Raw genomic sequence first — 26,939 nt, 5'->3', positions numbered from 1 at the left:
TTCTTTCCGGCCACTAGGCTTTGATATTAACAGACAAAGTTGTGTGTGGGTCAGGTGTCGCTTCAGTAATAGACAAGCCTTTGGTCCAATGAGAAGCCATGAGGGTGTGTCACGCTGCCAAAGGTTCAAACTGCGATATTTAATCAGAGCAAAGTTCACAATGAAATGAGAAAACAAAAGAAATCCGAAGGTGTTGATGTTTAATTTATTGATTTTGCGAAAAAAGACATAATGCACCGGAATCAATGGCAAAATATAACATTTCACTAAACCTTTAAAATATAAAATTAACCATACTGCATAGCTTCTGAAAATGTTATGGTTAGTGAATTAATTGTATGGGTAGACTATTTGAATTACTGACAGTAACCGCTGGTCTCAAGAAACTGTGACCCTACGTGTGAGTGTGTGTGTGTGTGTGTGTGTGTGTGCGTGCGCGCGCGCGCGTGTTTGAAAAAGCATGTGTGTTGTTGCTTTACATTATTTTCACAGCAATGTGCAAAAGGGGAGTTTGTAAACATCAATTGTCTTTCCATGATCAGGATTTTCAGCAAACAGTATTTTGTCATCTGCTTTTTGTTCCTCAAAAACAACGATCTGCAAGAGAACATAAAACACACAAAAGGTTGTCACAGATTAACTAAAGAAAAATAAAAAGCAGAGGTGAACTCAACTGCTGTTAAACACCACGTGTTCCAACAGGGGTTTACCTGATTCTCTCCACTTCTGAGCCAAGGTCCTGGGAGGTAAAGGAAATGCTGAGGACCAATGAACCAGTGGCGTCCAAGGTTTTGTCCATTGACAAACACAGCTCCTTTACCCCAACCCTGTGGATGGACGATCAATAAAATAATAATGTGGAATGTGAGTTTGCAAACTGTAGTATTAACCATTTTCAAGGCATAACCATTTTTTGTTTGTTTTACTCACAGGGAGTGTAATGAAGGTGTCTCTGGGAGGCCCATCCACATAGAGCCTGGCCTGGAAAAACCCTGGAACGGAGGGCGACTTGAGGTCAGACTTCCATTGACCTGAATTTATTAATCTGAAACAAGATCGAACAATCATTTGAAACACTGACTGTAAACATGTGAAACTAAAATCAGTCTGACATTATGTGGTGTAAAAGATATTTTAGGGTGATACCACCCCTTCATTTAAAATGAGGAACTGTCTATAAGTGTCCATGAAGAGGTCTAGTAGTAATTTTCACAGTATTAAAAATGAAGTTTAGATAACCAACCTTTTCATAAAGCCTGGCTTCATATCTAAACAGAAGATGGTAAATCCTCGCAGAGGGCTGTGATTCAACAGAATGTCTCCCACAATACCTAATATGAGGGGAAAATATGAGATGCGGACATGCAGTACTAGCAGACAAAACACAGTACACAGACACATGCTTTTTAGTGTGCTCTATTCTATATATACTGCATGGTTGTGGTGTAAAACAAAACACAAAAAGGGAAAGAAGAAAGTCTCCGCAGCTGCAGTGTTTTTACTTGTCTGAGTGAACTGAATAGATTTTTCAGTGCCCAAGCAACATGATCTGAACTGTTATGATACTTCCATTGGCTTGAGCAATGTTGTAATGCTCACTTCTATAGTATACATAAGAAATGCACAGTGGCTAGTCTATAGATTCAGATGACTGAACTGGTGCAAAAGCTACAAACCAATGAGGCAAAGCACATTACACTGCTGAGTGAAGGTAGAATACCTTTGCGTTGTTCATCCAGAGCTTTCCCGTAGTTCACTCTTCCACAGTTCTCCACGAGTAAGCTCAACATCCTCTCTCCCTTTAATGCACAAAACACGATAGTCATTTGGAAAGTTATTGAACAAAGAAAAGTGATCACAATGAGACAAACTATTTCTCTGCTTGTTTGAATAGGATCCCCATGTACAGCTTCTCAGAATCATATTTTGTTGTAAGTTCCTCTAAAGGAATGAAGCATGTCGTGTTCAGAAAAGAACAGAAATAATAACATTACCTTTCCATCAGGGAGGGTCAGCTCATGAGTCTTGTTGTCCAAACTACCTACACATTGTTTGTCCACAAAAACCTATAGAGAAAATTAAAAGTCACAATGACAGGATTATGTGTATAGCCTTAGAAAAAGTATTATGAAACATTATGTATGAACAGTCTGCGTGTCTGTCTCTGGGTCGAGCTGTATGTCCTCACCAATGCTCTATCTCTGATGTTGTTCCTGGAGTTGAGGGTTCCTCCACTGCTGATGGTGGTTTCATACAGTGTGTAACCATACGACTGACCGTTGCTATTGTTGACAGGTAGACTCTCCATGTTCACTGGCCTCTCTGACCTGTATGGCTGGATGAACAATCAAACAACCCAACATATTAGATACAGGAACCTAGCAGAACATGCTAAAGATCAGACATCTGAAAACAGTGGCGTGAGGTTAAATCATTATCTGTCTAGTTTTAGAGGGCGGTCCAAGATGCAGTTACAGAGCTGGGTTTGTATTGTCACTGAATGAAATTGTACGAGATATATATGCATGCATGACACTGCAAGTGGAAAAAGAGAGTTGACCAAATAGCATATGACAGATACTTCTTGGTGTGTTGACACCTTGGAACATGACCAAATCTGAGCTGCCAGGTGTGTGACATCTGTCTTGAGCATAAACAGCATGGTGCTACATCTCCAGACAAGTGGAGACACAGCAGCAGATGCACCAGCTGATGACATTGTTAACAGCCCACTTGTCTGATGTCTGTCTGAGGGTCACCACCATTACATTTTGCTCTCATCCCAGTAGTGACAGTATGGCCTAGTTGGAGTTTGAATACAACATTTTCCCTTCAGTAGATTACAGAATCAACCGTCACGCCAGACAGGTGCTCGGTATCTCTATCTTACCTTGTCGGTGAAGTGCAGGCTGTCCCACAGTGACAGGTGCTGCTGGATGACAGCCGGGTCGTATGCTCTTCTCTCCTGAGGAGGGGGCACATCAGGAAGAGGCTCAGCTGGAACACGAGTTAGCAGAAACATTTAATTAAGTTCCAATTATGAAAGACTCAATTACTCAGGGTAATGAAGTCATCAATTGAACAGCTTGGTGTATATGGCTTGTCATAAAATTTTTGTCATGCAATCAATACATGTGGATACTTAAAAAGGAACTTACAGTGGTAATGGCTGAATAAAGTCCTCAACAGTTGATATTTTGGGGTGCAGTCTCCAGCCTCAGATAAAGGAGCGTCATAATCTGCAATGTCAACATTTACAAAAACAGTATGAAGCAATGCATTTGTTTAGGGGACACTCTTTTTTCTTTGGTCTCTGAGCTCTAATGGCAAAAAATGTTTCCTACCAACCATAACTGGTGACCTGAGGTCTGTAGGTGCCAAAGTCCATCGCTCCATTCATGAAGCCAAAGCTGGTTCCACCATGAAACATGTACAGATTGATGGAAACACCTCGCTCCAGGATCTCTGACACCACAGCTAGCATGTCTGTTGAGGGGAAGCACACAAATCACTCGGTACAATGCTTCCTAGAGTATTTAATACGTAAACACATGAGCCAAAGAGCAATATGCAGTAGTGAAGGAGTTAAGTCAGGTAGTAATGCTCTTCTCTGTCAGTTGAAATGAATTATAAATTATACTTTATTGCTGGAGAAACAATTGCTGAAGTGTTTCCATACCCACAGCATGGAAGACATGGTGATGCTCCCCCCAGACATCAAACCACCCAGACCAGTACTCCATCACCATTAGAGGTTTCTGGGGCTACACAGAAAAGCACACATGCCTATATTAAATACATATCTTGCTGTCTACTATCAGAGGCTATTATTTTCCCTTTTGACTGTTGGTTGATGCTCTTACATATGCAAAAAAATAACTAATACATGTTACATTCAGTTACCTGCATGTCAGCCAAGTGCTGGATCGCTCCAAATGACAGTCTCTGAAGATTTATTGTTTTTAGAACTGAAATGAGCAAGATACAATATCCTCCAACATCATATAGTATCAAAGAAAAAATAAATGTTGTATTCAGTTTTTTTCTGTTTAACTGAAGGGCTACTTCTGATAACTTCATTACCTCCCTCCACTCCTCCAAATCTCAAGCCCTCCCAGTTGTCTGAAGTCAGCAGGAGCTCATTGATCCCTCTGGCCTGGAGACACTTCAGTCAAAGGAAGAAGAAGATGTTACATACAAGAAAGATGCTAACTTATCTACACTTTGATGTAACACATTTAAGTGACAAAGAAAGAAATTGATAAACTCACATTCTTTATAAATGCCATGTATTTCTCATCTTTTGCATATGATCCATACTCATTCTCAACTTGCACTGCAATGATTGGGCCTCCCTCTTCAAACTTAGAAAAAGAAAAAAAGGAAAAAATATTTCTGCCTCAATGATAAAATATTCTGGAAATATTATTCTGGAAACAATATAAGATATAGTGAAAACAGTGAGTTGGATTCACCATCAGAGGTTTAATAACTGAGACAAGCTTGTCAAAGTAGAGGTTGACAGCATCTACAAATCCAGGATAAGTTGTCCTCAGCTGCATGTCTTTGTCTTGTAACAACCAGCTGAAAGAAACATGAGAACAACTGTGATGGCATACTGCTCATACAGTCTATGGCTGTATTTTTAAGTAATGACCAAATGTGACCAAAAGTGTTACCTAGGTAACCCGCCCAAATCCCATTCAGCACAGATGTAAGGCCCAGGACGCAGGATGACCCAGAGACCCAACTCTGCTGCTAAATTGACATAAGCCCTGAGAAAAGGACAGGAACCTTCTGCTTAATTTAAAAAAAGAAAAATCATTCATAACATAAAATTTAGTAATTCTACAAAGAGGAAAAAAAGATGAAGGACGCCTTACCTAAGGTCCAGCTGATCCTGAAAGTTGAATGTTCCTCTCTCAGACTCGTGCAGGTTCCATGGCACATATCTGAAAAACAAAAGCAAGAAAATGATTCTTTATAGCTTATAAATAATTGTACAGTCCAGTGGCTTGTAAAATCCATTTGGGTCAGTTCTTTTACATCATAAGGTGAACTATTTAATAAGGCATTTTATACAAACACATTTGATTTGATTTGTGTTTGACCTCCTCCAGTAGAAGAACAGTGAAAATCCTGCAATATGAGCAATAGTCAAGTTGCAGTGGGAGCCTACGTTGTGAGAGTATTGAGGCCACAGGCCTTCATCTTCAGCAGCCGATCCTCCCAGTAGGCTCTGGGGACACGGAAGTAATGGATGGAGCCTCCCAGGATGAGAAAGGGCTCTCCCTCCAAAGTGAACTGAGACGAGTGGTCCCTCAGTCCCTCCAAGCGGCTCATTCTCCTCACTTCAGGGTGGTGTCTAGTGGGGAACTTTTACATAAAATAAAAGAAAAAAAGTCTATTCTGTGAAACAGGTCAACTGTGTTGGATGATTATATTCAAAGTGTACAAAAGTAAAAGAAACATTTAGGCTACTTCAAATGCTAAATCCGTGATAGTATGAACACTCGTTGCATAAAATAAATAAATTGACTTTAAAAAGCACAATAAAAGCCAAACCTTACGAAGACTTATCATGAAAGTCCCAAATGCAGAATTAGCCTACAGAAAAAACATCAAACATCAAAAACACACACTGTCAAAACTGAACCTTGAAGCTTAGCTTACCAGAGAGCGTTTGAAAGGAGGACGGTGCTGGGAGGCCTCAAACTCTGTGGATAAGGGAAACTATTGTTGTTTCACAACAAAAATATAATAGTGCTCTGTCTCTCTGTCTCTCTCTCTCTGTGTCTGTCTCTCACTCTCTGTGGCACTCAGTCAGAGAAGGGAGGAATTACATTGCATTGCACTGTATTGTACAGAGTAATGTGACTTCATGGTATAGTTTACAGTTACTGACTGGGGTCTACTAATGCCCTCTAGTGGTTCCCAGTTTAGTCAGAGCCTAAGGGACCGTGTGAAACTGTGGTCATAAATTAATGTGTGAGCATGAATAAGTGTGTGTGTGTGTGTGTGTGTGTGTGTGTGTGTGTGTACGTCTGTGTGTGAGAATGTATACCTGTGTTTCATATTATTCATCTATTGTTTGTTTATTTATCCTCTCTGTCCTAGTTAGAATATTGCATATTATATGCCTCTGAAAGCATCTCAATACATTTTATGATTATTAAGAAGATAAAAAGACAAAACCTAGATTAAGAGCCCTGCAAAAAAAGAAACTGGGCAGAGAAAAAACAGTTCTATAAAACATAGAATATGGTTTATATATGGAGAGCATTTTTGGCAGTGGTAATTTGCTGGTAGCAGGGATCGTTTTAAATTAAACAGAAAAGAAATAGGGCAAGTGTTGACTGTTTTCATGTTTTCTTTAAGCATCGTATTTTGTTGACGGTCCCTAAACGCGGACAGCGGCGCGGTGACAGTCGTGTGTTACTGTATTTTAGACAACTATCTTTAGCTTCTTCTAAAAATGTTGGTTACATTAGCTACCACAACAGGATGGAAAGTCTAACTTTTTTTTCGTAGATTGTACTTTTTTTTTTAAATTATTAATCCCGGAAGTACGATTATCCTGTCGTTAGGTTAATATGGGGTAACTCAACTTCATTTTTGAAATGTTTTGCAAACCTGGTGATGTGACAGACTGGTTTAACTGGACTGTACTGGGTCAACCAGACTGGAAGAAAGAGGGACGTTAGGGACGTGTTATCAGAAGAAACGTACTAGGCGCAACTGTCAGTGAATTGTTGTAACTACCAATGGAAAGCTCATCGGTGTTTGGTGTTCGTCTGTCCCTAAAGCAAAGATATTTCCTCCTGCTTTGTATTTCTGTCGGAGCCATAATTTTTTATCAGTTTACAAGGTAAGACAAACTCTTAACCACTCTTAACTCTTAATCCATATCTAACTTAATCATCAACTCATAATGAGCCATGCACGAAGATGCATTTCTGTGTGAATACCCCGCCCTCTAACACTTGAAATGTTAACAACAAGTTAGTTACGGCCAAGCCTATGTCAACTGCCTTGTCTGCTTTAGTGTTGTTACTTGGTCTATATTCAGCAGTTAGCACACAGCTCCTATGCAAAGAAACCACCTGAGTTACCTGTGAACTTTCACCTGGTTCACCTGCTGGCCTGCAGACATCGAACTTGACAAGGTTTAACTGGTCAGTATCAACGTGGTGAGATGTGTTTCAACTCACCATGCAAGTCTCAATTCAAATCTTTTCTTTTGATCAGGATGATGAGATCATGCTAATGTTGTACATAGGCATGGACAGTAGAGAAGAGCACCGTAACATAATGAACTGAGTAGAAACACAGGATAATCTGCCATTATTCAACCTGACATGTTTTTTTAGCAGAAGGTTCACACCTACCACTGTTCAAAGGTTATGCGAGTCCTGGTCTGATTACATTCAAATGCAGTGATAAGACACGAGAAACACACCCGGCATAACAGCTACATTTTGCCACCACAAGGAGATTTCTGAGGTGCAGATGGTCTTTAGCTGAAAGGGAATCTTTGCTTCCCATCAGAAAAATATGTCTCAAATGTCTTCATAGCCTCTAATCCAGTTGCATTAGTTCAACAAGTGCTTTTTCAGTTGTGAATTGTACTTTGCCCCTCAGGAATCACCCTGAGACTAGAAGAATGAGTCGCTTGGAGGGTCTGAGGGCCAACTCGTCTCAGTTCACTCTGGAGAGAAAACCTTTCTGCATCCTGGGAGGCTCCATCCATTACTTCCGCGTCCCCAGAGCCTACTGGGAGGACAGGCTGCTGAAGATGAAGGCCTGTGGCCTCAATACTCTCACAACGTACGCTCCCACTGCAACTCACGGCTGGTTGAATGTACCAATCCTCAAAACACTAGAATGACCAGGATAAAATAAGATTAAGATTTGTTATACATCAGATTATGCACAGATCACATAAAATCTGAGTAAAGCAAAGTAGAGCAGACAAAATTCACGAGTCAGTTTTATAAACTACTTTTGTAAGAAAACATGAGGGCATTACATTTCTAAAAGCAAAGCAGGCAATAATATACACCAGCTTTTATATTTCTTTTTTCAGATATGTGCCATGGAACCTGCATGAGCCTGAGCGAGGGGTGTTCAACTTTGAGGATCAACTGGATTTAGAGTAAGGAATGATGGAGGGAAGACTTGCAGGGAATTTATTCAATTCTGTTGGAGAGCAGGTGAACTCCTGCAGATGGCATTGTTGCACTGCAGGAAGCCGTAGCTTTCCACAGTCTTGAATCATTTGATACTACTAAGAGGGTGTACATTTACCCTCATGAAATGCGTCTGATTAAGTAGCTGTGCACTATCAGTGTCACTGATTGTTGATTTATTGATTACGATGGCACTGGTCCATTGAATGTTTTGATTACTGGCATGTCTACTGCAACAACAAGACATTCTCTCAAAAAATGCGATCTTAAAACGAAGAAAAAAAGTGTGAAGTATTTTATCATTTGCCATTTGCTTTACTTAACATTTTGAACTGAGTATTATTATCTGTCCCTAATTTATACTTGCTGTAGTAAATATTTTAATTTGATTGCACAGATAATAAATAGACCGTAAGGAGAGCTCCCTTTGTACATTTTGTGTCCTCTCAGAGCCTACCTCCGCCTTGCAGGAAGCTTGGGCCTCTGGGTGATTCTGCGTCCAGGGCCCTACATCTGTGCTGAGTGGGATTTAGGTGGACTACCAAGGTAAAAATCACAGAGCTGTAATTACACGTTACCTTTGCAGATATTTTGTATCTGTCTTACCACCATAGTAACAATGAAATGCATTGTTTCATAATAGCCAATGGAGTGCCGAGTTAATCCCTTAAATTGGCTTGGAAATGAATTGTTCAGTCAGGTAATCTGTTAGTAAGCGGTATCTTTGCTGCAGGCTAAATCCATTAAACTCTTGGAAATAATTCATGGTATAGTTTTGTGAATTATTTCAAGTGTGCTGTCATCTCTTTGGCCAGGTTCACCAGATTGGTTGCTACATACTGTTAAACAAGCAATTTGTCTGGGTGAGATTGAAGTTTTACATACAGTATATAATGCAAAGACAACATGGCTTTGCATATAGTATAGAGGATACACTGTAGATCATATACATTTTACACAACTGTTACTCAGATGAAAGTTACTGCTGATTTACCAGATTTTTGGCGAGGTATTAGAGTGAACCGTAATTAAATCTGACAGGAACATCTCCCAGAAAGGATGAATTCATTTAGTGCTGTAATCAACATAGATTCAGACAGATAATGGGGGTAATTGTTGAAGGGAAAAAGAAACTAGAAGTAGGTATTTTTGGAGTAGTTTTTGCTTTAAGGTTATGTGAGGTTGAGGTAATGTTTATTTGATAATCATCAAAACAGAGTGTTTCTAGGGGCACGTGGTGAAGCATGACTTCCTCTGCATTGCATTTTATGATAGTCATGCTTAGGTTGGTGTGATTTATCTTTGATAGTTAAAAACCTAAAGAGAGTTCACAGCACAGTATTTTGAGGAACTTGTTTGATATGTTTCCTTTTTAGAAATTTTCAAAAGGTTTTTGTCATGATTTCTTTTCAGTTGGCTGCTACGTGATCAAAACATGAAACTGAGAACAACTTACCCCGGATTTACTGATGCAGTCAACTCCTTCTTTAATCAACTCATCAAGAAAGTAGTTCCGCATCAGGTACTTTCCATTTTAGCACTATCGAATTGGATTGAAAAGGAACTGGACTGAAGCACAAAATATAAGAAATACATTAGCTAAATAGAAAAGCCATTTCATTTTGTGCATACAGATTTCTGTTGATTTGTGTTTTTAGCAAATTCATGCAGTTCAATCCTAATCCAAAGATTAAACTATTTTTATGATAGAATTTGCATCTACAATAATTTATTTTTCTTGTATGCATTATTTTTTGTCACCACCTGCAAAAATATTGTGCAATAACTAGCTGCTGCTGACCACATGGTAACCATTGTTAGCGACGCAGTGCACCATATGCACTTGAATTGTTCAACTTGCGTCTTCTCAGTCATATTTTCTTTGTATCAGCTCCTTAACACAACACTGAACAAGCTCTGATTTCCATTTCACAGTGTTTTTAAAAGTCAGATGCATTGAGGGTAGGTAGGAATATTGAAGAGCTGGTGCCAAGCCCTAATGTGTGTCCTCTATTCACTGGCTAATTAATGTGCAGTACTCCAAAGGTGGCCCAATTATCGCAGTTCAAGTGGAGAATGAATATGGCTCCTACGCACAAGATAAAGAATACATGCCATTCATCAAAGAGGTAAGAAACAAAACTGTAAATTATTATTATCTTAGATGAGAGTGAATAAATACACTTTTTTACATTGTTCTCCCTGCTGTCCTTTATTCACTCACTCTCCTTGTTTTGTTTCAGCAAAATTCAACAATTAAATTTCTGAAAGAACCTCCATTGTTTTGTTTAGTTGCCTCCATAATCCCCTTTCTTTCCAGGCGTTATTGTCAAGGGGCATCACAGAGCTGCTGCTGACCTCAGACAACAAGGCAGGACTAAAGCTTGGAGGAGTGAAAGGAGGTATTGTCAGACAGGCTGACAGACAAACAAACTTGTGCACACACACACACACACACACACACACACACACAAACACACCCAGACTAGCGCACACACATATTCAATAAGGTGGTTGGTGTGTAGTGTTTTCACACACAAAGACAAGAGGTGAGCCAAGGGTGGCCCAGTGTCAGGCAGCTGCAGTTCAGAACCAGATTCTATGCACAAAAGATTCTGTGTACTGTACCAAAAAGCTGTTATTTTTTAAGGTACACTGTCATAAATATTGTGGTGCCAGAAAATACATTATTTTTCTCTCATTTTCTATTCTTCTGCATGTATACTGCTTTAATGAAGATGCATTAATTACCATTATATTAAATTCGCAATAAGGTTGCTGCGATTTGAAGTTTTCTTTATTGTCACTGCAAACAATGCACTCATCATTCACATGATCAGTGCAGGCTAAACCAGGTTATGTTCCATTTTTATGATGAACCCTCCTCAGGGAATTCATATAATGTTCAAAAGTATCTCTGAAATCATTTTTATAAATTGTACGTATTTCTTTCATGTTATTTGCATGTTATATGCAGTACATGGCAATGTGAACACACTGTAGAAAATGATATTAAAACCTTTTAAATTCTTATATTAAAGAATAATTAGGTTTCATGTGGACACCACATGTGCTATGTGGAACTAGCAATAGTTCATTAAAGTACAAAAGCTTGTGAGTGTTGGAATGGTTTCTTTAAACAGTAATCATTCCATTCCAAGTTGTATTTAGCCAACAAAGAACCTTTAACGTATCTCATAATTTTATATCAGTTTGAATTTGTGTTTGTAATTTTTTCTGTTTGTATCTCTGTTTTTTTGTCTGAAGTACTACAAACCATCAATTTTCAGAAACTGAACCCAAATGACATCAAGTATCTGGATGAAATACAAGTGAGTCTCATTTGTGTGCAACTGCCTACTTCTTTTCCATATATGCTTGTAGATTTATGCAATATAATAAAAAAAAAAAAACTGTCCATATATATCCACATGAAAATTTAGGGCTACTTACCTATTTTAACGGGCAAAGCTGGAGACTTGAAAGAATATATTTAAGACTATTTATTCATGGTTTGTGCCAGTGCAATAAGATAGTTACACAAAGAAACTGAAAGGTCATGCAGATGTATTTTGTATTTAATGTGTGTGTGTGTGTGTGTGTGTCTTCTCAAAACTGCTGTAACACCAAGCTATTTTTTCTTTCCCCAGCCTCAGAAGCCTAAGATGGTGATGGAGTACTGGTCTGGCTGGTTCGACCTGTGGGGAAACCTTCATCATGTGTATGCAGCAGAGGGTAAGATTTACTTTGCTTTGAAAAAGGTAAGAAACACTTAAAGGTGCTATATGTACGTTTTTGCTGTGGCTACATAGCCATGTTAGCATTAACAGCTGTTTACGTTCCAGTCCAGAAGAAACTTTGCAAATTCAGCATCAAACATGCTTCTATTATTTCTTTTGTTGAAGTTAGCATGCTAACCAGCCAGCCCCGGCCTGTTCGACCATTTTGTGATGGTGAGTCACTGTAGCGTCCAGTCTGCCATCAGTTCAGCATGAGAGAATGTAGAAGTAGAGCTGATCAGAGGGAGTATTCTAGCCTCTAAATACGGCTGAAGCTCTTGGCAATAAACTGTGTTCACTTACACATAGCACCTTTAAGATGGGAAGACAGTTTTTTTTGTGGTGCATGCAGGACATTCTGAGAAGAGTAAGACAAGTGTTCACATGAGGGTAAGACAGGATTTCTATTGATGGACTCTTTGTTGAGGGTGAAACAGTTTCTTTCTTTACAGAGGGTCGATAGTACTGGCTAATTTGAGACTGGGGTAAGACAGGTTTTGTGCTGTGAGCCAATACAGAATCTCTAAAGGTAAAACCATCTTGAGGGTAAGACAGAGTCTCAGAGCCTTAGGGTAAGAAAGGCTTAAGACAGACCTTTTTAGCTGAGAATAAAATAGTCTCTGTGCCAGGGGAAAGACAAGATAAGGACAAACTCACTGCTATGGGGGCTGTGTAAGATAAATTCTCCAAGCTGAGTGTAAAACAGTCTCTCTAACACTATGGTTCCTTCACAGAGCCCACTCAGTGCAGCTGCGATGTACAGCTGAACATATGGTCATTTCCTACTTGTTTTGTAGCTTTGTCAGAGATTTATATACTTTTCATGCTTGGTAGGTTGTGAGCCAAGTATCACAAACCAGAGTGTGTGTCTCATCCGCTTCACCTTGTCTGTGGGCCATTTATTTGATGTTCAGAGTCCAGATTTTCAAACACTTCCTTGTGCAGGATTGTTCAAAGATGTGCTCTGCTGGTTCTCACTGACTGTACTGAACTCAGGTATGAGGTGTTACACTTTGTAGGTCACATTCATCTCATGCCCTCCCACTTCCTCTGCATCTGCATGTACCCATCTGCTACACGTACACACAGATAGACACTATGATTGTCTTGCCCTTGGCTGCATTAAATTACATTTCAGTTACATGCTTTCCCATTAGTCCTTACTTATGCTACAATTTGTTAAACAGTCAGTCACTGGCTGCATGTTTACTGCAGTATCTAACGGCTTGCATAAGACACATGTTAGGCTTAACCCTGTGGAGTTTTAGTAAAGTAAAGTTTACATTCTCACCTAATTGTGTTATGTGTATCCTTGAGGCCTAAAAAATGTGTTGAATTTACTTCCTTATAAAACATTTGCAGAGAAGATTTTGGGAAAGATATGAAACTTACATTGTTTATATCCATCATTGCATGCTAGCAGTCTTGAACTTCTTGGCCTTTGTTAGGGCATTGCTAAATTTCTTGGCTCCATGTTGCACCAACTGATGATTAGTGAAATAGTTTTGAAACTATTGGCAAGATAGCATAACACGTCAGCCGCAAGCTGTAGTGGATAAACGATTCAAATCCTTTGCTTAAATAAAAGAAATAAAACAAGAACATATCGATATTCAGTTACAAGGAGAAGTCCTGCATTCAAAATCTTACTCAAATAAAAACAAAAGTATTATGAGCAAAATTCACTAAAAGGTCAAAAGTAAAAGTCATGCCCATCTCATAGTGTTATATACTGTATATTATTGGATTATTATTATTATACATCAATGTGTAAGCAGCATTTTACTGTTGTAATTGGTTGAGGGGAAGCTAGTTTATATACTGTTAGGCAGTATAGTTTCACAACTTGGTCCTAAAAACCTTATTTTCCTAAAACAACCAAAAAAATGTGTAAATGCAGAGTGTATCATTGTTCTTAATTCAAATGGACCCCCCTAAAGAACTGACTGTATCTTGAAATAGGAAGTATAAGCGTGTTGTTACTGTAGAAATAAGAACAATGAAGTACAAGTATGTACTTATGTACTTATGTACTTGTATTTACTTGCAACTACTGTACATACATGTGCATCCTTGTGCATATGCTAATAAGATAGGTATGCATTCTAAAAAACATTGTTCTATTACTACCAGTGGACAAAAGCTGCACTTATACCATATTTGAAAAAAAATATCTTACATAGATGTAGTTTGTGAGAACATTTCATGAACATTTCATTTCTATTCTTCATCATTTGTTTTTTGTTTTTTTTTCATTAATCAATGACTCTCCAAGAAAAAAAAAAATGGAATGGAATAAATGAAAATGTCCTTCACAAAACCCCAGAGCGCAAGTTTTTTTCAAAATTGCTTGTTTTGTTCTACTAACATTTTATAATCCAAACATATTTTATTTGGAATGATATAAAACAGATCAAAACAATAAACGTTTTCACTTGAGAAGCTGTAACCAGTGACATTTTTGCTTGATAAATAATAAAATATTATCTTCAAAAGGATCTGTTTAACTTATTTTTTCATTTAATATTGAGTTAGTCCATTAATTGTTTTAGCTACATGCCACATACACATATGCCATAAGCTATTTATGGTGGCTCACCTTGTCCTGGCTGTTGGTATGGACCATAAAAGTATGAAGAGTGCTAGTGCAATATCCATTTAAAATAGCCAGTGGCTAACTCATATGCACTGTACAGTATATTCACCATACCAGCCATATAACATGGTCCACATGCTACAGCTGGGAGGGTGATATTTTTACTATAATGTACATTCACGACACAAATGATAGCACCTGTTTCAAAATTGTAAAGATTAATGGCAGTCACACACCTCGCTATCACCATCTCAAGTGCTGTCAGAAGCATCTTCTTTCAAACACACAGCGAAGAGCCTCAAGCCTCCTCTTTACGCTCAGTCATTCCCAGCAGCCATCTACATCATCACAAAAAATGTTTTGAAAATGAAAGGGCCAACAGTCTCACTTCTCTATGTATTTTCTCCTCAGTGAGAAAAGGAAAAGAGAGCAATAGAAAAAAAAGACCCTCACCATGCAGAAAGTGTCACAGATATGAAATGAACACTAGAATATTCAGAGGGGATTCGTGTCCTTGACAGTTCAGTGCTCTGCAGACTGCAACACACCCAGTAGTTGGTCACAGCCAGTGCCACCACCATGAAACCAACCGAGTCCGGCTCTGTCTTTCACCCGGCTCAATTGCTATTCACTAAAGCTCATGCCCTTGATTCAGATCATTAAAGTCAGTCCAATTTGACTGCTGAAGTCCAATTTGAATACTTAATTATTTGCTCTGCCATGTTCACTGCAAAATATAGGTGGCTAATTTGAGCAGGGAGGTAGGCAATTTTTTATGGGTGTGAGTAGTGCCCCATAATGAATTATAGTAACCTGTAATAGGATGTGTGGCTGAGGTCCATCCATGTTTTAATTGAAGTGGAATTGAGGGCAATAGGATTATTGAAACAGTGGCTCTGGCTTGTTAAAGCTGAAGTCAAATTGATTTTTTTTCTCCATATTGTTGCCCTTGGGTCAAAATGTTTATCTTCAGATACATTCATTATTTTTGCCTTTAATCACCTTTCAAATCAAAATAATGAAGTTAATTTATACATGTTATGTATTAAATGGGATTTGTTTGTTTCATTCACTTGATACAGACATGATACCTGTGGTCACAGAAATCCTTAAACTGGACATGTCCATCAACCTCTTCATGTTCCATGGAGGGACAAATTTTGGCTTCATGAACGGGGCTTTCGCTTTAGGAATGCCAGCACCTAAACCTATGGTGACGAGCTACGGTACGTGTGATGATTCTGTTTTTGACCACCATTTTGTCTCATTTGAATAAGCAAAAGAACCTTTAAGAGATAGGAGAGAAATTAGTATATACAGGGTTGACTGGTCAGGGTCGAGCTAGGAGCAAGCCCCAAAGATTCAAGACAAAGCTGCATTTCAATAATAATAATATTCACAATTACTGGCATTTATACTGGTTTTAATTGTAATTGTTAAAACCCATTGCTACAGCACCAAAATGCAAAATGTACCAGCTGAAACAAATGTAGATACGATAGGTAGATGAAAACATGTTTAGGATATGTTAGATACCCGTAGATGGCGCCATCCATACTCCACAGAGGCTGACCTTCGACTGCTTCGAAATTTGAATATGCAGTGCACACTAATGAATTCATTACCTAATAAAATGCATGAGAAATGTAAATTAAAGATGGTACAATGGGTTTTATATCCTCCTCTAGGGTACTTAACATTGTAATGACCTCATTCTTCAGGAAAGAGGAGAGTTGTGAAAAGTGCTCCACAGTAGGGAAGGCCACCTCTGACCTTCAGCACTCTTCATACATGTGTTTACTCCTCTAAACGCCTTTTACCTTTGTGCCTCAAAAAAGGCTCCAATTTCTGTCAAGATAACCCAAAATGTGTGTCTGCCCGCCACTGCTGTCTCAAGATGTGTGATAGGGGAGCACGGTGAAAGCATCTGCCACGCTAAGAGGCATCCCTGCCTCTCTCTGGCTCCCGAGCCTGCTGTTCTGATAGCGCATTATCTTTCAGATTACGATGCTCCATTATCCGAGGCTGGGGATTACACCACCAAGTACCATCTTCTGAGGAATTTATTCAGCCACTACCACAGTGAGTGTTATGTGTTGTTGCTGAGACAGGCCCCACGTCTTCTGTCTCTCTTTCTCTCCCTTTCTTTCATCTCCCCATTTAAATTAATTCTCCTTGTAGAACCTGTTCTCTGTTGGCTAAAGCAGGATAACTTTGCATATGATTACAAGCATGAGTTGGAGATGGATTTTTGTGTGCTTGTGCATGTGTGTGAGATTTTTGCCCAAGTCAAAGACCCTCAATCACCATTCATTGTGAAAATTACACACTAGGCTTTGTATCATGTTTATTGCTTATGCAGTTTTCTCTCTTTGTAAAACAAGGCTTTTGTGGTTGAGGGCAGAAAGTCTTGTGCTTTTTGTGGCCAGCACTGAAAATGTAGCTTTTGGCGATCTGGGATTGAATCCAGCACAACAAAGTAATAATTCATCCAGCGTTGTGGTGATTGAAGATAGTTTGAAAGGCTGCCTGTGCGTGATTCATCCTTACGTTTTGTAGTCTGCTGAACAATGAGCAGTGGCCTGGATATGAGAGAGAGAGTCTGAGAAGGCTTTGTGTTCTATAGCAACCACAAACACATGACCTAATTTTTTAATTAGATCAGCTTGATATTTCATTATTGTTTGGTTGTCAAATCGTGTACATTGTGTCAGTTACTCTTTGCCCTGTGGTGTTGTTTTTGCATAACTTGCCATGGATTCAGGCTGATCCGTCAAAGGTGTAACACTGATATTTGACAACAACGTGGCTCTTAAAATAGACTTATGACATACATGCTTTGGGGTTTTCTCATTATGTCAAAGCTGTCAGAAATGGCAAAAAAAAACAAAAAAACGATGTAATACTGAACAAGCTGCACATGCATCGACTGTCTGTGCACGCTTTTCATGTTACCAGTTTATCTTAAAGCATTTCAGCATTCAAAAGTAATAACACTCATCAGTTCTTCTGTGAAAAGAGTCATATGACAGGTATGAACCCTAACAGCATGTTTCTCCTGCCCTGCACATTGCCGTGATCTCTTCTGTAAAGGATTATCTGCATAATTCGGGATAATATGTCCTTTTTGTGGGAAGAAATACATATCTGTGACATAGCTCCATATGAGTGTCTTTTCATTGCAATCTGTTTCCCTCCTCTATTTAACACATTATATACAGTACCAAAGGCACTGGCTTGTAAGCGTTCAGAGAGCCATTTAGGAGGAAGGTGTTGGCCATTATCCTCCAAGCTTTCCTTAAGTGATCCAGCTGTTACCACTTGGTGATAAGGGAATGCTGTCAAGCCTTTTCCAGAGGGACCGCTGGTGTCTCTGCATGCTTTAACACCTTTAACAGCAGTTAGAGGGCATGAGCAACCACTGTTAATCGTTGTAAAGAGACTTTTTTGTAACACAGAGCACAAACTGGATGCTGCTGTGGAGGGTAAATGGCTCACCCAAAGAGCCTTAAAAGCAGTTTTCAGGGGACAGGTTATTTTTATGGTTGGTACTGAGTGATTCACAGGCCGGAGAATAGGAAGACTTCTACAGGGGAATGCAGAATGGCAGAGTCGGACTGCAGATTAATAGGCAAGTGTCTATTACAGCACTGCGGAGAAGGAGGTCTAATAGCTATTTGTGTTTGAGTAAATTGTTGCATGATAAACTTTAGCAGGTCAATAGTTATATGATGCTTCCTCCTTCATTTATTAGTAGCACAGTAGCCCTTTAGACTTTGTTTACATTTTTAATTTTGCAATCCAAATCCTCGCTTTATGTAGGTGTCTAGCTGCAAAGGTGAGTGTTTTAATGTGTGTGTTTTCTTTACACTTGGTAAGTTTTTATAGAGGTAAAAGAGGTAGTTTTTAGAGAGGTAAATGTTTTTGATTGATTGATTGATTGATTGATTGATTGATTGATTGATTGATTGATTGATTGATTGATTGATTGATTGATTGATTGATTGATTGATTGATTGATTGATTGATTGATTGATTGATTGATTGATTGATTGATTGATTGATTGATTGATTGATTGATTGATTGATTGATTGATTGATTGATTGATTGACTTTATTGTCCACCTCAGTATAAATATGTCTTTGGCTTCTGCCAAAATATAGTAAAAGTACATACACACCACGTACCACAACACACCATTAACAACATACAACATACAATAGTGCAAATGAGCAGGCAGCAGCAGATAGGTTAAATAAATACCAGAGAACAAAAAGTGTTCCCTGGTGCAGTCATTGTGTTCAATACCTATATGGCATAGGGAATAAAAGACTTCTTGTATATGTTCCAGCTGGCCCTTGGGGCCCTGAATCTACAGCCAGATGGAAGCAGTTCAAACTCTGTAGTGGGTATAGTGGGTATGGGGTATCTGCAACTGTGTTTAGACTTCCTCTGTACAGCACTGTCAAATATATTGCAAAGATGTTTTTGTGACTTGCCAATCACCTTCAGTGTTCAATGTTAACAATTTTGGAGAGCTTGTTTTTGCTCTTTACACTCAGGTTGCTGTACCAAGCTGTTATGGTAAATGATACGATGCTTTCAACCAGGCTCCTGTTTGCCATTTCAAGTATGGGTTTGCTTAAGCCCAAGCTTTTCTTGAGATCAGAAATCTCTGTCTATAAGTCCCTTTTCTGCATCAATAGGTTAGTCTAACTGGATGAATTTGCCTATGCTTAAATGTAGTTTTTGTCCTTATGTAAGCATATAAAGTATACACTAGGTGTCTTTCTATTTTTCATAGTCAAAATCATGTATACATTGTTTCAAGGTTAGTTTGGGACCCTGGGTAAATAAAGGATAAAGGAAATGAAAATAAATGGATATACAGACAGACAAACTGAAACGTAGCCTCATTTTTCCTCCTTGTTTTCCAGCCGAACCTCTCCCTGAACTGCCCTCTCTCCGGGAGAGGAGAGCATACCATCCTGTTGTCATCCAGCAGCACCTGTCTCTGTGGGACAGTCTGCATTTCACTGACAAGGTAAGCTTCAGACGCACAGAGAGTGCCAAAAATTCCAGGCACAAAAATAGTAAACATCATCCGTGTCGCATTGCTCCAAACAAAGCTACAAGGTTCTTTACAGACAACAGTAATAAATAAAATACTTCACACAGAACTAACACATAAAAGCCAATTGAATAAACTCAAAGAACATGAGCAGTTAATTATGTGGATGTGAAGCCTTGTTGTGGTCTGTGCTCTACTTAAAAATGTAGTCTCCTGCTCAAAGAGCCTTGCATTGTCCATGAAGATCCCAGCTGTGATTGCCTGAGACAGTCCCTGCCTGAGGACAGGTGTATTTACTGTAGCCACAGTTACAGTAGCACAAGCTCTTCATCACATATTCCTACTCACCGCAGAATTTATGCTTGCCTTAATTATCACATATTAAATCTGCTAACTACCTCTTACAAGTAACTATTTGTTTATAGTTTGTTTGCAGCTTCACTAGCAAAGTTTTTTTTTTTTTTTTTTTACAATCAATCAACATCAATAAATGATAGACACAACCGCAGTATTAGGTTACAATAACACAGATAATCACTGTAGTCACCGGCGCCCCTGTACCTGTTAGCACTGATTGTTTCTTCAGATTTATCTTTAAAAAAGATTGAACAAGTGATTTTGGGATAGATGCAACATGTCTCAATTCTGGTTTCATGGTGTCACTTTCATATCCATATTCAGTTGAGCGGCCAGATTGATCAGAAATCGTAAGATATGCAGTCGCATATCTTCCTCTAATACATAAACCACACTCCCCAAGCAAACCCCATTTTAGATTTTTTGATATAAACATAGAAAAATGTAACTTGAAGCTCTGAAAAATCGCAGGGCAAGGTAGATACATGGCTGCGGTCATTTGAATGTGAGATTGCAGCTGCGGCTCGATCTCCTGAACCAACTGAGAAAGTCTGAGGGGCGAGAAATAGATGAATAACACTCCTGAGCAAGACATTTTCTCCCCACTGTGTTCATCATGCGTTGCTTACTTTCATGTCCACCAGTGTAGTTTGGCCGTTTACACCGTGCTCTTCAGCGGCATTGATATTCAAACCAGATGTAGCACGTCTGGCAGTTGCTTACAACATTAATTATTCACTCCCCGTTGCAACAATTTGCTTCCCTCTGAGGCAACAATTACTTTGCCCCTGACCAGCCACACACCCTCGTTTGAAAAGAGTGTTTTTCTCTTCAGAGAGACTGAGTGGGATGTCTGAGTTTGATATTGTATCTGTGTGTTTTGGAGGTAGGTGGTTAATCGTGTCATGGTAGGGAGTGTTTATTGTGTTGTGAAGAACACATAATGCACCTCCCAAGGGTATGCAAAACGAACCTTACTGAATAAAAGAATTACTCTGAACGCCAGACAGGAGAGCTTCATTAGGTTTGATAAATCATCACTTTGGATGAAGCCGTCCTGCAGGGAGGCGATTGTGTGTTGCAGAAATCATGAGATCCCAACTGCACTGAGAGCAGTTTGGAGATTCTCTGTTTTCACTTAAATACAGCAAACTGGGAGTGAAATCGAAATCGCAATGTGACTGAGCAATCACCAAGTTGCAGAAGCAGCAGTTTTTTATAGAGGTATAATGTGTCACAACATACCATTATAAATGAAGCACTGTAGTTCTACAAATCATATTCTCTACATGTACCAAACAAGCATATACCCTACATGTTTGGTACCCCAGAAAAAAATGTTTCTAGTGAAAATGCAATGCAAAAATTACCATTCCCGCTTAAATCGAGACTCATATCGCATCTGTCAAAATAATCACAACATGATTTTTTTTGCATATCATTCAGCCCCACAGCAAACTTTATGTAACCATTTCACAAGGCAGCTCTAAAAATATGTATTCCAGCAGCACAATTTATCATCTGTCTTTAGAGGTACACACAAACCTTTAAACTATTCTTTTGCATATTTTTTTAGCCTTTGAGGTCAGAGCGGCCGGTGAACATGGAGAATCTCCCCGTCAACAATAAAAACGGTCAGTCATACGGCTACACGTTGTACGAGACCACCATCACCAGTGGAGGAGTCATCAACTCAAACAACAACGTCAGAGACAGAGCACTGGTGAGGACAGGAAGACAGAAACACAGATGTAATCCATTCATAATCACACATTTACACTTTTCTTTGTGAGAACGTTTGCACTTGGAAAGCTGTAATCAGCTTGTTAGAAATCACACCCCCGTACTTGTGGAGTACAATTAACAAGCTCAGTCTGCTCTGGTTATTATTGTCACTCAGCTCTCAAAAAAGTTGAAAGATTTAATGGAGTGAGAAGACGAATGCATTTCATTCAAATGTATATTTCGTTCACATGCAGTTTAAAAATATGTGTTTTGCGTGGCTTTTGCATGTTTTTCAGATGTGGCTTAGTTTCAATTTTCAATATGTCTTCCTGCTTTTAATTTTCTTTTTCTTATTAGGTTTTTGTGGACAAACATTTTGTTGGTGTTCTGGATTATAAGATACAAGAATTAGCGCTACCCGATGGAAAGGTACCATATGCGTGTGCTTTTGTGTGTGTGTCCTTCTGTGTGTAATTTAGACCCAGTCTGGTGCCAGCTTCTTTCAGAAAGATAAAGTTGTTAATATTTAACAACTTGCAGCATGTGAAAGCTTCAGGGGATGCTGATAGATGTTTTTGGCAGCAAGGCTGGAGTATTAAGCCAAAAGCAAATCATCAAATGAATGTTTATCTTAACAAATTTGAATAGTCAGATTCAACCTATCAGCTGTGATCAGTTACTCAAATCAGAACGGATGAAAGGATTATTTACCTCGATCTTTATTTTATATTATTATTATATTTTATCTTTCTTTCTTTCCCCAACCCTTCCCACTGAAGGGAAGAAGAACTCTAAGTTTACTGGTGGAGAACTGTGGAAGAGTGAATTATGGGAAAACCCTGGATGAGCAGCGCAAAGGTACAAATTGTTCCACAAACTGATGGCTTTGTAAATTTTCTAGTCAGCACAAGTCTTTCCACGTGATCTTTCTCACTGCAGACCTTGAGAGAAGCATATTAACAGTGTCTTAAGATCTATAAGAAAACTGAGAGCGGCTTTGACTCACCTTTCAGGTCTGGTTGGAGATATCGAGTTAAACAAGCGGCTCCTCCGAGACTTCATTATTCATAGTCTTGATATGAAGCCAGGCTTTGTAAACAGGTTTGTGTCTTTCGATTATTATCCAGTTCCCCTCCTTGTTTGTGTTTCTCTGTCATTAAACCAGCTTGCCTCTGATTCAATCCAGCTGATTATCTCCCTGCTTAACACAATTAGAGTAGGAACACGATGGAATCAAAACACAGCCTTTTGATTCAGCATCTCATGTTAAGCATCCTAAATTATAAGCAGTACAGAAGGTAGATTACACTGTTTGAGTCATTTAAGATCTGCACTGTTAGCAATGTTCAATAGGTCCAACATGATGAAGAACATTTTGCCTTTTTGGATACTAATAATGAAAACCACACCACATGAAAAAAGCAGTGGGGGACCTTTAATGTGGCACCCACATCATAATATTCATTATGTCTGGTAATTTCCCGACATGGAAGTACAACAGCCAAGCATCAAAGGTCATTTTGCAGGACCCAGTGCACCCCAAGGTATAAATGCAAATGCATTTCCTTCATGATGTTTCCATCTTACAAGATGATAATGCCTTCTTGAACATGTGAGTTTTGTCATTAACACCTCATTTTTAGGTGTTTTCTTAAATTGATGACCTCCTCTGTGTTGCAGTGATAGTTAACATCACGGTCACTAGGAATATCTGACCTTCTGGTTTTTTTTAGAGCTTTAAATTTGTTTGGAGTCGAATATCTTGTTATATTTTTCATCCATTTTCCAGGTCTCTCCGCGTGTGCTGCAAAACTGTAACTTCTTTACCTCAGCACCATCCTGAAAATGTCAAGGCCTGAAGCCCTGTATGAATAAACACTAAAATAACCGAGGAGGGAATTTTGGTCTTATATCATGGCAACCTTTTGTTTTCACTTAGAGGCAAAATATAACCTATAGCCAAAACAAAACCACAGTGAATCTGAATATTTCCCCTGTCATGCATGTCCAAACTTTCATTTGACATTTACTGCAGGCAAATAAATGCTGTAGGAATGACATGATATACTGCCCGCTGACAAACAGGCATCCTAAAAGTCAAGACAAGATAAATTTATGCTTTTATAGTATGGAATTTATGGGTAAAAGTATAAACTGTAAGGATTGTATTCTGCAATGTATTCTCCTCTTACAGACTTGAGACAGCAGGCCACTGGGTGTCTATGCGTCAGCGGCCCACCTTCCCAGGGTTCTTCCAGGCAAGACTCTATGTGAACAGCTTTCCTAAAGACACCTTCATCAAACTCCCTGTAAGTTAGACAGAAATCACTGCAATCCAAAGCCTCAAAAGCAGACGTTAAGTTTATTCAACACGGAAAATGGAACATTAAAATCTTCAAACTGATAGTATTTGTTACAGGGATATTAATATTGGATAACATTATGATACACTGACTGGCATTTGTGTTATTTCACCCAACCTCTCATTTATTCACAGTGAAAATGAAAGTTTAAAAAGATCAAGCTAAAGCATAGAATAAATCAGATATGAATGTCAAGTTTTATGGCAAGTTTTACTTCCTTTTGATTTAACAGAAATCAATCTGTCTCAAGATAATTTACATACAATACTATTTAATATTATTGATTATCACACCTCCATCAAAGAAACTGAAATATTATTATGATTTGGTCACTCTTTTGACTCAGTTAGTCTTGACTTCATTGTTGATACACATCTGAAAATTATAAAAATTTTCATTATGTCCCCAGAGAACGATCTCTTTGAGAAACTTCACTGAGCGCTGGCTCACTCATAATTCAATGGATATATTAAGACAACATAAATATGGAAATTTCATTCAGTCTGATAGTGAGACCATCTTGATCTTGAATTGGTCTTTGCATAAAAATATGTTGTGATGATGATTCTATTCTTATGCAGTTGTACATAATGCAGTTATTGATTAAGTCCAGTGCTTCTTTCATTTCCATCCAGACTGTAACTTTCTCACGGTTCCAGTGCTGGATGTAGAGAAGCTAAGAGCTGTAATTAACAGAAACCCAGCATATTAAGCCCAAGCTGCACATCATATTAGAAGGGAAGGCTTTCATGTGTTGTTTGTAGTCATCAACACGTTTCCTTTTTTACTCATTAACCTTTAATTGGGTGAACCTGCCTGTTGTTATGGTGAACAGTAACTGGTTGTGTTTACAGGGATGGATTAAAGGCGTCATCTTTATCAACGGCAAGAATCTTGGACGTTACTGGTCCATCGGTCCGCAGCAAACTCTCTATGTCCCAGGCCCCTGGCTTCACAGGGGGGACAACCAGGTACTGTCTTATCTACACTTACATGAGCCTACCATTCAGGGGAAACTTTTATAAAAGTGTCCATCCACAATCCACATGCACATTTATATTCCCACACGTTTTTGTTTGTACCACTTCAACCAATTAAATCCAATCTCAAAGTTGGTACCCGACATGTTTGATGGCGGCTGATGGCGGAATTTGAATGGCGGCCAAATTCCTTAAGGCCTCCTTGAAATAGTAATTAAATTTAGCCACATCTAATTAGAGCTGCAACAAATGACTATTTTCATTATCAATTCATCTGCTGAATAATTGATAAATCAGTTGGTTGTTTTGTCAATAAAATGTCGTAAAAATGCCCACCACTGGTTAGCAGAGCCCAAGGTGACATCTTAAAGTGGCTTGTTTTGTCTGACCAACAGTGTAAAACCCCAAAATATTCAGTTTGCAATTATATACAACAGAGCAGAGCAACAAATCCTCCTTTCTCACTGGGGAACAGGCAAATGTTTTATTTATTTTTGCTTGAAGAAAGACTCAAATGATTAACCAACTAACAAAATAGAAACTTGTTTAATTTTCTCACGATCAATTAACATTTCAGTTCCGCTAGTTATGTTTTGTATCATTGAAATGACAAATTTAAGGGACTGTGCAGCTGTGGCAGAACATGTCGTTTGAGTGGAATCTAGCTCTTTTAGTTATGTGGTCTTCATGTCCACTAAGTAAAAGCATATCACAGGTCAGCAGTTACAGTAGCTTTGATGTTGTTGACCTCTGTTGCACTTTCTGGAAAAGGCCTGAAGCTACATCTACCGGACCTATGCGTTTCTTGCCTTTTCCAAGTTTTCTTTGCTGTGAGTGTACATATACTGACATTGGTGCTCAACCACCCACTCTCGCTGCCCTTTCATGACCTCGCTAAGCTGGTGTTTTTTTTTTTTGCTTCATCACAGGTCATAGTGTTTGAAGAGCAGGAAACAGATGGCAAGATCCAGTTCGCCAGCAGCCCTGACTACGGCATGGCTGTCGATGTCCAGTGAGGACAGGAGGTCAGAGGGGAGGGTGGATGACGAGAGGAGGAGGATGGGAGAGTAACTGGGGAGGACAGGATTGAGGCGACAGCCATGGGTTTCGTCCACTCGGCAGCAGCAACCATGAGCACTCAAAAGTGACACGTCAGTAAACATGACATTTTGTGTCCTACCAGAAGATGTCGATGCAGCAGTGTAGTCAGCTTCCTCACAGCCATTTCTCATTAAGTGACTGTATATATGACATTCTGTTGAATCCTTTTTATTCGGTTTAGCAACAGTATCATTAACCTCCACCCATACACTGCATAATTAAAGACGAAGGGGCTGTGACAGAGAATGATCTTGATTATAATAAAGTGCTCGAAAATGTCCTCTTCTGACTTAATTTATAAATTACTCCCCGGTTGTATGAAAATAAATGTGTGAATAAAGACTGGTTTGACTTCTGTGTCAGTAGCCAAGGCCAAGGAATCTTGAGTACTGCTTTATTTATTTTGCATACCTGTTTGATATAACACTGATTGCTTTTCAAATTTACCCTGTTATAATATGCTGTGAGCTCCTGCAGAGGAGTCAAGCTCAAAAGCCTTGTTTGAAGATCATTTTCTGGAAACTCATCCGTTGTATGTGTTGCTATAATTATTTCCCTTAAAGATTGATGCTGCTGTGAAACTATGCTGTCACATTTGAAGACTAGGCGGTTTTGGCAAATGACATTATACGAAAAGGTTATCTATAAATTGATAGGGAGTCAGCTTTCCTGTGATGTTGAAATCCTGGCGTCAGTTACACCAGGTGCAGTTCAAACTTAGCCTGGTTTTAACCAAGCGTTTTGCTTAGTGGAGATGAATGCATCACTCAATTAAAA

The 26,939-nt window shown here is 38.9% G+C and overlaps 2 protein-coding genes across 2 annotated transcripts; one reads left to right on the top strand and one right to left on the bottom strand.

Annotated features, from left to right (window-relative positions):
* Nucleotides 1–486: 486 nt before the first annotated feature.
* LOC111233415 (beta-galactosidase-1-like protein 2) lies at nucleotides 487–6,075 on the bottom strand. The gene is made up of 19 exons (XM_022761216.1): nucleotides 6,065–6,075; nucleotides 5,180–5,365; nucleotides 4,884–4,952; nucleotides 4,680–4,775; nucleotides 4,476–4,584; nucleotides 4,272–4,364; nucleotides 4,084–4,165; nucleotides 3,904–3,968; nucleotides 3,680–3,764; nucleotides 3,349–3,486; nucleotides 3,159–3,239; nucleotides 2,891–2,997; nucleotides 2,189–2,335; nucleotides 1,995–2,066; nucleotides 1,721–1,799; nucleotides 1,244–1,331; nucleotides 931–1,045; nucleotides 711–827; nucleotides 487–597 (listed from the first exon to the last, which is right to left on the bottom strand). The coding sequence occupies exons 1-19, from the start codon at nucleotides 6,073–6,075 to the stop codon at nucleotides 487–489; spliced, it is 1,851 nt and encodes a 616-aa protein (XP_022616937.1).
* A 338-nt stretch (nucleotides 6,076–6,413) lies between these two features.
* LOC111233401 (beta-galactosidase-1-like protein 2) lies at nucleotides 6,414–26,535 on the top strand. Its single transcript, XM_022761202.1, has 19 exons — nucleotides 6,414–6,868; nucleotides 7,642–7,827; nucleotides 8,087–8,155; nucleotides 8,640–8,735; nucleotides 9,603–9,711; nucleotides 10,226–10,318; nucleotides 10,510–10,591; nucleotides 11,457–11,521; nucleotides 11,840–11,924; nucleotides 15,647–15,790; nucleotides 16,566–16,646; nucleotides 19,503–19,609; nucleotides 21,570–21,716; nucleotides 22,076–22,147; nucleotides 22,498–22,576; nucleotides 22,732–22,819; nucleotides 23,913–24,027; nucleotides 24,936–25,052; nucleotides 25,991–26,535. Exons 1-19 carry the CDS (start codon nucleotides 6,765–6,767, stop codon nucleotides 26,075–26,077), a joined length of 1,926 nt encoding a protein of 641 aa, XP_022616923.1. The 5' UTR covers nucleotides 6,414–6,764; the 3' UTR covers nucleotides 26,078–26,535.
* Nucleotides 26,536–26,939: the final 404 nt, after the last annotated feature.

Source organism: Seriola dumerili, unplaced genomic scaffold (assembly GCF_002260705.1).
Source record: "Seriola dumerili isolate Sdu_G_001 unplaced genomic scaffold, Sdu_1.0 BDQW01000391.1, whole genome shotgun sequence".
NCBI classification, from domain to species: domain Eukaryota; kingdom Metazoa; phylum Chordata; class Actinopteri; order Carangiformes; family Carangidae; genus Seriola; species Seriola dumerili.
The sequence above is the reverse complement of the archived record's forward strand: the minus strand, read 5'-3'. Positions and strand labels throughout refer to the sequence as shown.

Bases quoted from the DNA above. Each gene is read 5' to 3' on its own strand.
- LOC111233401 (XM_022761202.1), top strand. From the start codon at position 6,765: ATGGAAAGCTCATCGGTGTTTGGTGTTCGTCTGTCCCTAAAGCAAAGA. The intron at 16,647-19,502 runs GTGAGTGTTATG...CTTGTTTTCCAG, and splicing joins TTTATTCAGCCACTACCACA to CCGAACCTCTCCCTGAACTG. The intron at 22,577-22,731 runs GTACAAATTGTT...CTCACCTTTCAG, and splicing joins CCTGGATGAGCAGCGCAAAG to GTCTGGTTGGAGATATCGAG.
- LOC111233415 (XM_022761216.1), bottom strand. The intron at 3,969-4,083 runs GTAATGAAGTTA...TGCTCATTTCAG, and splicing joins ATTTGGAGGAGTGGAGGGAG to TTCTAAAAACAATAAATCTT. The intron at 828-930 runs GTGAGTAAAACA...GTCCATCCACAG, and splicing joins ACACCTTCATTACACTCCCT to GGTTGGGGTAAAGGAGCTGT.